The 10,228-nt window shown below is 37.9% G+C and overlaps 1 protein-coding gene across 1 annotated transcript in view; it reads right to left on the bottom strand.

Annotated features, from left to right (window-relative positions):
- Nucleotides 1-3,844, bottom strand: part of LOC110113405 (kanadaptin) — an 86,583-nt gene extending 82,739 nt beyond the window's left edge. The window contains exons 1-2 of the mRNA XM_020845978.2: nucleotides 3,595-3,844; nucleotides 2,512-2,956 (exon numbers count right to left, since the gene is read on the bottom strand). Of these exons, the coding sequence (XP_020701637.2) occupies nucleotides 2,512-2,956; nucleotides 3,595-3,844 (695 nt within the window). The remainder of the gene's footprint in view (nucleotides 1-2,511; nucleotides 2,957-3,594) is intronic.
- Between the last annotated feature and the right edge of the window lie 6,384 nt (nucleotides 3,845-10,228).

Below are 10,228 nucleotides of genomic sequence, written 5' to 3'. Positions count from 1 at the left end.
ATACGCCGATAAAAACAAAAATCTTTATTTTCATTTAGGGTGCTAAAGTCGCTAAAGTCAATCGTATTTTCACATTCTTCATTAAAAAGTTTAGCAAAATATCTCATTCACCTTTGTTGAATATCACCTTCTAAGAAAAGTACTTTTTGATCTTCATTCTTAATACACTTCACTTGAATTAAATCATTACTACTCTTATCTCTTTGTTTGACTAACTTATACACATATCTTTCTTCCTCCTTAGTATCTAATCTATTATATAAGTTATTAAAAGCTAAGCTCTTTGCATCGCAAATAGCTTTCTTATATTCCATGCAAGCCTCTTTATAGCTTTCCCAATTATCAAAATTTTTACATCTAAACCAATTTTTATAACAAATCTTCTTATTTTTTATCTTTTCTTGCACATTTGGATTCCACCACCAACTATTTTTATTATTATGAATTTTTTCCTTCAAAACTCCAAGCACATCTTTTGCAATATTTTTAATATCACTAGCCATTTTTTCCACATAACATTAGCATCCTCATGCACAGATAAAATATTAAGATCTAAAATATTACTCTCAAAAATATTTTTATCCCCATCTAATCTTAGAAAATTGTTTTACTTTATTTTATATTTTCTGCCGCTTTATCTTAAAATCCAAAACTAATAATCGATGTTGGGTACATAAATTTTCACTCGGAATAAATTTACAATTTTTACAATCTAAACGATCTAATTTTCTTATAAGAAATAATCAATCTGCATTTTTCTATATCTATTTTTATAAGTGATAAGATGCTCATCTCTTTTCTTAAATAAGATACAAAAAAGAAAAAGGGTGTAAATCAAAGTTAAATTGACTAAAATTTAAAAATAAATATTTTTAAAAACTAGGTTTAACAAAATGCACTACAATAGCCATGAATAAGAACAGTGATAAATACAACCCCAAATACCTAGGATAAGGTTAATATGATGAGACAGATCTATTTGATCCTCTTACAACATGGCTAAGAAAAATGTTAAGAGGAAAACATATCTAGGGTAATGAAATTTCTAACTGTTACACTACTTGACATGAATGTTAATCGACCATGTAGTTGTTATGAAAGTAATAACATGGTAATCCAACCTACAGTATCTTACGAATTAGACTAATATGAGTAATAGTCCCTATTTATCTAACTGAGATATTATTTGATGATGAATCAGAGAAGCTCCTTCCAATGACAAAGAATAGTGCATACATGTGACAAAGTTGGGTGATGCTATTGATAATTTCTATAATAAAAATGTAAACTTGGATGTTGTTTAGATGTAATACAAACTTCAAATAAATGACCTGTGTGGGTGTGGAAGCATGCCGTTTCCAATGAGAGCTAAAGCATGTTCTCACAGGTGCTCATGAAATCCAGGTCTGGTGTAAGACCACCTGTGCTAAATCACGTTAAATAATCGTGCATAAATAGTGTGGAAGGTGGTTATATTTTCATTCATGTTAAAAGAATAGGGTTCATAGGATCATAGTTTTACCAAAATTCATTGGATAAACTCTATACATACCGCATGCATTAGTTCACGGTTTAAAATTTAAAAGAAACAAATGTTTACCATTTACATTATCATGTGCATGATTTGTTGTTCTATCTTCTTTAAAATATGTCAACTGACCCAAGCCAAACCAAAATATTTTGCTTTAGTAACACATCAAGCAAGAAAGTAAGGCTTTGCGTGTTCATCTTCTATCTTAACCTAATCCTAGTCTAGTTGTACCTGATTTGAGGGTGAAATCAATGAAATTGATGAGTGAATTTCAGAATAGATCAACATGGTCCCCATTTATTTGAGCCTCTCTAACATTCTATTTGTTTCACTTGTTAGTGATTGGTTTTTTTAAGCTCTATAATGAGATGCATTGGCTACTTAACGCTTGATTTCGGTCTTCTTTATTTATTTTCTCCAAATGACCAATATTCTGATTCTTGTCGCTATCTTCCCTCCAATTGACTTTGAATGGCATTCATCGCATGCATTGCTCTGGATTGTATACCATCCACAACGCAAGTACTCCAACATTTATATTCATGATATTAGTATACATGCTTGTCGTATTACACATGCATGAATCATCGCACTCATAAGAAAATATCATCACTTTCTTCATTTTACTACTCTGTTTTCTTCATTTCCCATTTATTTGGTCTTACAATCCTCTTTTTCCTTTTCCGATCAATTTGCACTGCAAGAGACTAATGTGAATCAAACAAGTTGATGAATCAACCTCCCTTCAAGTAACTTCTGCACGAACAAAACATCTCCGAAGAGTATAAATGGTCCTTAAGTTTGTACTAAAGCGGGCCTAATTCATAAGAATTCTTATCTCATATCTCTGAATCACCTTTTCTTTTATTATGTATCGGCAGCAAATTGTTTCAGACACCTTAAAGATACAACGGCAGGGAAACGGAACGAAAACAGGGAGAAGTGTATTAAACAGAGTAAAATTAGTTGAAATCTCTTACACGTCGAGTTGCTCAATTATAGTTCCATCCTTCAGAACCTCAAGGAAGAAAGGATGCAACGGGGGTTCGCTCCATGGCGGAATCGTGTAAGGAATCGTAACTTGCTGAGAACCGGATGAATTGGAGCTTGCATTGGGGCTGGGACTAGGGCTAGGGGTGAATTTATTGGGCGATTTGTTTTCCGTCTCCTGCGACGTGTCCGAAGGCAGCCTGCTGGCCTCGTCGGCGGAAACTTCATTCTCGCCTGCGGCATCCTCAACGGCCGTATCGGCGGCATCGGAATTAGGAGGAGGGCTAGGGTTTTTGGGAGGAGGAGGACCCATAGAACCCTTCATGGTGCCCTCGGAACCAAGAGACCGCGATCCAGCCACGGGACTTGGTGGGTTGCCCTCGTTGCTGCGTGGGTCGGCAAAAGGCACGTGAGGATGGTGGGTTGCCCTCGTTGCTGCGTGGGTCGGCAAAAGCCACGTGAGGAGGGGATATGAGGCGCCTCGGAGATCATTCGTTTTTTAGTGGGGTTGATAAAAGGGAAAGTGGGAAACTAAAGTCTACGTGGCGAGAATCCTCTTAGGTTGAGAAATGTATATATTAGTTTTTTATTTCTAATGATCATATCTAATTAATTTTTATAACAAAATATTTCTGCTATCTTCATATTCTGCTTTAAAATAGTTGTTATATTCTGGAACATTTGTGGTAGAATAGTGATTTAAAATTTATTATTCTAATTTTGTACAAAAAATCCAGCACGTAAATAAATAAAGAAGTTGGATAAAACATTCATAACAGTAGGGGTGTCAATATTGGACGCGACCTAAAAACCAGACACGAACACGACAAGGAAATTTTGGGTTTGTGTTGACTCGAACCCGAACCGGATCAGGTTCGAGTTAGAGTTTTTGACCTGCTTCAGAAATCTGGTCGGGTTTCGGGTTGACCCAAAAACCGAAAAATGGACCGGAACTGACCCGCTAATCGAGCTGCCCAGATGACCACCGCTGCACGTGGCCAATCCTGCGTGGCCGCGTGACCCCTGCCGCTTGTCAGTTGAGGCGCTAAATGATCTTCCTCGTTATCAATCACCACTGACAGTGCCCAATACCGCCCTTGCCCCGCTTGCCTGCTGTTGCCCGTCTGTTCGTGGCAAATCCCGCCCCTGCCCGGCTGCCCCACTCGCCCGCGTCACCACGTGTCCGCGTGCCTGCATCTGCATGTCCCGAGGAGGCGAGGACTCGAGCCCGAGGGCCGCCGTTCGCGTGACCGTGTCCAGGCCCGCGTGAGCCGTGAGGGCTAGCCAAGCTGGACAGATGTCGCGTCCAGGCCAATCGCACATGTTAGCACCCGATTTCGGGTCGTGTTGAGTTGACCCGAACCCGAAAAGTTACTCTTGAATATAGGCTTCGACTCAAGTTTCTGGCAACAAACAACACAGCGGAGTACGAGGCCCTTATCGCTGGATTGAGACTAGCAATTGACTATGAGGTCCATAACTTAATAGTCCACACTGATTTCCAACTAGTTGCCTCTCAGGTGGAGGGGGAGTTCGACGTCCACAATCCACAACTTGCCCATCACTGCAGCATTGTAAAATTACTCTTAGCCGTATAAGAGAGCATCAGATCATACATGTTCTTCGAGAGCAAAGTACGAGAACATACGCTCTTTCCAAACTTGTTACATCAACAACATGAGACATATACAATATAAAGTGTATTGAGGAGATCCACTTTCCAAGTATTCAAGGTCCGTGGGTCATACAATCAATCGATGAACCAAGATAGGCGTCTTGGATCGATCCCATCTTGTCTTTTCTACAAGATGGGGTATTGCCTGAAGAACCCATAGTTGCAACAAGACTTCGAAGACGAGCAGCAAAATTCACCATTATTAGTATTGAGTTGTATATGTGCGCCTTCACCGGACAATATCTCAAGTGTCTTTCACCTTCAAAAGCTGATTACGCACTCCTAGAAGTTCATTCAGGAGTATGCGGAGAACATCTGGTATGAAGAGCATTGACTTATAAAAGTATGATATAGGGATTCTATTGACCTACAATGAAACATAACGCACTTGAGTTTACACATAAGTGCAAAAACTGTCAGTTGCATTCCAATCTCACTCATACACCTGCTATGAAACTTGATCACTTCAGAGCCCCTAGCCTTTTGCCAATAGGGAATTAATACAATAGGACCCTTCCCTATAGCCACTAGACAACGAAAATTCATTATCCTGACTGTAGATTACTTCACCAATTAGGTAGAGGCAGAACCTTTTGGCAAAAATTACTGAAACAAATGCCAATCAATTCTTATGAAAGAATATAATCTGTCGTTTTGGCATTCATGCAAGAGTCATTACTGACAATGGGACACAGTTTACTTGAAAGGTTTTTACATCTTTTTGTAAAGATTTTCATATTCAACTACTCCACACAGTTGTTGACCATCCTCAAGAAAATGGGCAAACGGAGGTCACAAATTGAACGATTTTGAAAGGGTTGAAGACACGCCTAGGGAAGGCTGGGGGGCAATGGGCTGAAGAACTCCCTAATGTCCTTTGGGCTTATCAGACCACTGCCAGAACTCCTACAGGAGAAACCCCATATAACCTCTATTTCGATACAGAAGTAGTCATACCGATTGATATTGGAGTCCCGAGCAACATAGTTTAGACTTTTGACTGTAATAACAACAAAGAGAGGCTCAGGACAAATTTAGATCTCCTTCCTGAAGTAAGAGATAAAACTTCACTCAGGACTGCTACATATCACCAGCGAATTGCTCGTCACAACAATTAGAGAGTGAAAACCTCGACCTATCTCCAGTGGGGACTTAGTTATGTGAAGCATCGAAGCCGCTAGAAAAGGACCTCAGCGCAAAAAGTTCTCCCCCCTATGGGAAGGTCCTTACTTGGTGGCGGCTATGGTTAAGCCTGAAACCTTCAAACTGAATGATGCTATTGGAAAAATGCTCTCCCGAACTTGGAATGTGGGCAACCTTTGCAAATACTATCAGTAGGAGTTGATACTGCTATTTGTTTGGTGTGATGTTGTTCATAGTATTTGTCTTGCGTTATGTCCCCTCAAATAATTATGATTTATATATTTTAAGTTTTTCATACGCCCCTTTGTTTGTTGATTGTAGAAGAATGCTTTATCAGTATCCCAAAAGTTTTATTAGGGAATTGTTGTATTGTATTACATAATACAGTAATGTGGTGTTCCATTTATTGTGATATTATATCTTCTCCTCAAACTCTTTTCTCGTGATTCGAGAAATATACAAGCTACATTATATCTCAATCACTGAACGATTAATCATAGGGGGATTCGATCCGACCTCTTCCATATAGGTTAAAATCATCAAGCAAATTATTTGATTAACAACCTCGGATAGGTCAAGATATCTAAGGAGGATATCTCTCGCAATCACTTAAGTCAGAAGAGGCTGTCAAAATATTTCTCATTGAAATAAAGTAGAATCAATTTCATATGCATGGGAAAAAGAGAAATATCGTTTTATATAAATCACTGAAACATCAAGTACATCATACAAAAACACCAACACCAGAAACACATATATAATCACTATAAGGAAAACAAAAGTGATACAGACAACATCAGAACAATCCTACATGATCTCAATATTATCCTCGTCCTCGTCCAAAGAAAAAACATGCTGCAACTCACTCTCTAACTCTTCACCACTAGAGTCTGGAGAAGGGTCACCATAAGCATGGCTAGGAGTCAACCCCTCGATCTCCACTCCAGTCTTACACTGCACTGCACGAACGCCCTTCATAAAACCTCTGATGAAGCCATCCTCTACGCACTCTGCCTCCAAAGTTTTCACCTCCACATCATAAATATGATTACGAGCCTCCTGAATATGATCCTAACTCATCAGCTCGTCGGCAACCAATGCACTTATGTTTCAAAATATATTCTGGAATGTATATCTTGGATTGAGAGAAACGAGGACCTTTGTTGGTGACTGCCAAAATTTCATTCGCCTTCTTCTTCTCTGACAACATACTCTCGCAATCACTTAAGTCAGAAGAGGCTGTCAAAATATTTCTCATTGAAATAAAGTAGAATCAATTTCATATGCATGGGAAAAAGAGAAATATCGTTTTATATAAATCACTGAAACATCAAGTACATCATACAAAAACACCAACACCAGAAACACATATATAATCACTATAAGGAAAACAAAAGTGATACAGACAACATCAGAACAATCCTACATGATCTCAATATTATCCTCGTCCTCGTCCAAAGAAAAAACATGCTGCAACTCACTCTCTAACTCTTCACCACTAGAGTCTGGAGAAGGGTCACCATAAGCATGGCTAGGAGTCAACCCCTCGATCTCCACTCCAGTCTTACACTGCACTGCACGAACGCCCTTCATAAAACCTCTGATGAAGCCATCCTCTACGCACTCTGCCTCCAAAGTTTTCACCTCCACATCATAAATATGATTACGAGCCTCCTGAATATGATCTTCAATAATTATCTTGAAGGCATAAGATTTCTTGAACTCTTATACGGCTGTAGACGGCGACTATTGAGCTTCCTTCTCTGACAACATACTCTGGAGCCTCTTATTCTCAGCTTCAAGGATTTGCTGATCTCTCAATTGTTGGTTGTTCATCGTCTGTGCCTCCACCAATTCTATATGTAGACGATCCATATGCTCATTCTGGGAGGAAACCGAAGTGATCTTGTTTGCCAACTCTGCTCTACACTGATCAAGTTGATCCTCCACCGCCTTCATCTCCTTCACTTTACCGTCATATTTCTTCTTGTATTCCCCATGAAGGTATTTAACATTCACGAATTCGTCATTCCAGTCATCGAAGGATTTATTCTTCTCAAGTTGCTGTTCCAAATGAAGTAACAAGTGAGGAATATATCCTTTAAAAGTGTATATATATATATATATATATATATATATATATATACATACAAAAGGAAAAGAGAAAGAATGAACTCACCAACTCATCAGCTCGTCGGCAACCAATGCACTTATGTTTCAAAATATATTCTGGAATGTATATCTTGGATTGAGAGAAACGAGGACCTTTGTTGGTGACTGCCAAAATTTCATTCGCCTTCTTCTTCTCTGACAACATACTCTCGCAATCACTTAAGTCAGAAGAGGCTGTCAAAATATTTCTCATTAAAATAAAGTAGAATCAATTTCATATGCACGCGAAAAAGAGAAATATCTTTTTATATAAATCACTGAAATATCAAGTACATCATACGAAAACACCAACACCATAAACACATATATAATCACTATAAGGAAAACAAAAGTGATACAGACAACATCAGAACAATCCTACAGGATCTCAATATTATCCTCGTCCTCGTCCAAAGAAAAAACATGCTGCAACTCACTCTATAACTCTTCACCACTAGAGTCTGGAGAAGGGTCACCAGAAACATGGCTAGGAGTCAACCCCTCGATCTCCACTCCAGTCTTACGCTGCACTGCACGAACGCCCTTCATAAAACCTATGATGAAGCCATCCTCTACGCACTCTGCCTCCAAAGTTTTCACCTCCACATCATAAATATGATTACAAGCCTCCTGAATATGATCTTCAATAATTATCTTGAAGGCATAAGATTTCTTGAACTCTTATACGGCTGTAGACGGCGACTATTGAGCTTCCTTCTCTGACAACATACTCTGGAGCCTCTTATTCTCAGCTTCAAGGATTTGCTGATCTCTCAATTGTTGGTTGTTCATCGTCTGTGCCTCCACCAATTCTATATGTAGACGATCCATATGCTCATTCTGGGAGGAAACCGAAGTGATCTTGTTTGCCAACTCTGCTCTACACTGATCAAGTTGATCCTCCACCGCCTTCATCTCCTTCACTTTACCGTCATATTTCTTCTTGTATTCCCCATGAAGGTATTTAACATTCACGAATTCGTCATTCCAGTCATCGAAGGATTTATTCTTCTCAAGTTGCTGTTCCAAATGAAGTAACAAGTGAGGAATATATCCTTTAAAGTGTATATATATATATATATATATATTCAAAGTTCTGTTGACTCACCATATTGTTTTTATGGCTTTTGTTATCTGTTGATAGATTTTCATGGACATGGCAGTGCTAGTTGAGGCGCAAGGAGAAATGTTGGATAATATTGAAAGTCAGGTTTTGATTTTGTGCTCTTATATGGAATTTCTACAATTCGACTTTTTAAATTAATTTTCTCATTTGCATGTGAAGAATCAATCACAATTAGGTTATTGGATAGTCAAATCATTGCAAAGTCTATTTTAGTGTTTTGTTAGAAAATTCTGCAGTACTAAACTGAGAACTCAACTTTTGAAATGTTTGAAAAATTGGAAAGTAGAGTAATATTGTCTCTAGTAATCTTGAGTTGCTATTTTTAAATGTCATTATTGCATTTAAATTGAAAACTTTAGATAAGAACAAACAAATTTAATGGGACACTTGCATCATATTGGAGCATGAACCTTATTTTCTTAGATTAATCTTCATCATGATTAGAATCCATAATGTTCTCTTTGTAATATAAGTCACAAAGTGCCTAGTGTTATCATAGTAATAACATTCGGTGCAAAATTTAAATGAACAAGAGAACAAATACACCAGTGATAAATATAGGACACATAAGTTTATGTGATTTGCTGATATACACACCTACATCTACTACTCATAGAGATTTAATATTCCACTAACTTCACATTAAGGGTAAATCAAGAATTTTTTAATATAAAGTTGAAGATAGTGATAGGTATACTATTCTCTCTATAACAATGCTTGAGAGGAAAAAAATGACTTGTTGTGAAGAAGAAAGCTTAACATGATGTTGTTGTGGTTACTACTCACTTCCCTTCTTTATAGCTAGAGCTTCTCTCTTTTATGGCCTAAAGTTTCTTCTTTTGATGGAACTGAAACTAAGTAGCATCAATCTCCTTCTTGTTGAAGAACTATAAGATTCTCGTACTACGAGTATCTGAAAAACTCATTCCTTCGTTCTCCCGTTGCAAATCCCTCTCCTCTCTCTATCTCCTTTTCTCATAATTTATTTATATCCATAGGCAGAAATCAATATCAAGAGTGATTCTACATACATCGCCCTACAAGACAGGCAATTAGGATGAGTGTCTTAGAAACCATCTTTATGGAAGAGAGCGATTCAATCTATCAATTCATTGTGAAGGCTAGACTATAGCAGCCACCTTGACAAACATTAATGTTAAGAGTAGGTCTATTTAGGCAGCTTCTAAAACACTGGGTGATGTCTCTGAATTTTGTGAGGTCAAAGACATAACTGATACAACAACAACAAGTCTTTGTCCCACTATATGAGGTCGGCTACATGAATCCTTTTTCTCCATTGTGTCCTGTTAAAAGTCAAATTCTCATTTAAATCTAAAAAAGAAAAAGCATTTCTAATATTTTCTAACCAAGACTTTTTAGGACTACCTCTACCTTTCTTAACATATGCCAAATCTAATACCTCAATTTTCCTAACCGGGTCATCGGAAAGCCTCCGTTTAATGTGACTAAATCATCTAAGGCGACTCTCTCTAATCTTATCTTCCACTAGAGCTACTCCAACCTTTTCACGTATATGCTCATTTCGTATCCTACCTCTAAGGGTAAGCCACTCATCCACCTAAGCATCCTCATCTCTGCAACACTTAACTTA

This window comes from Dendrobium catenatum, unplaced genomic scaffold, assembly GCF_001605985.2.
Source record: "Dendrobium catenatum unplaced genomic scaffold, ASM160598v2 fragScaff_scaffold_156, whole genome shotgun sequence".
NCBI classification, from domain to species: domain Eukaryota; kingdom Viridiplantae; phylum Streptophyta; class Magnoliopsida; order Asparagales; family Orchidaceae; genus Dendrobium; species Dendrobium catenatum.
This window is presented reverse-complemented; position numbering and strand designations above follow the sequence as displayed.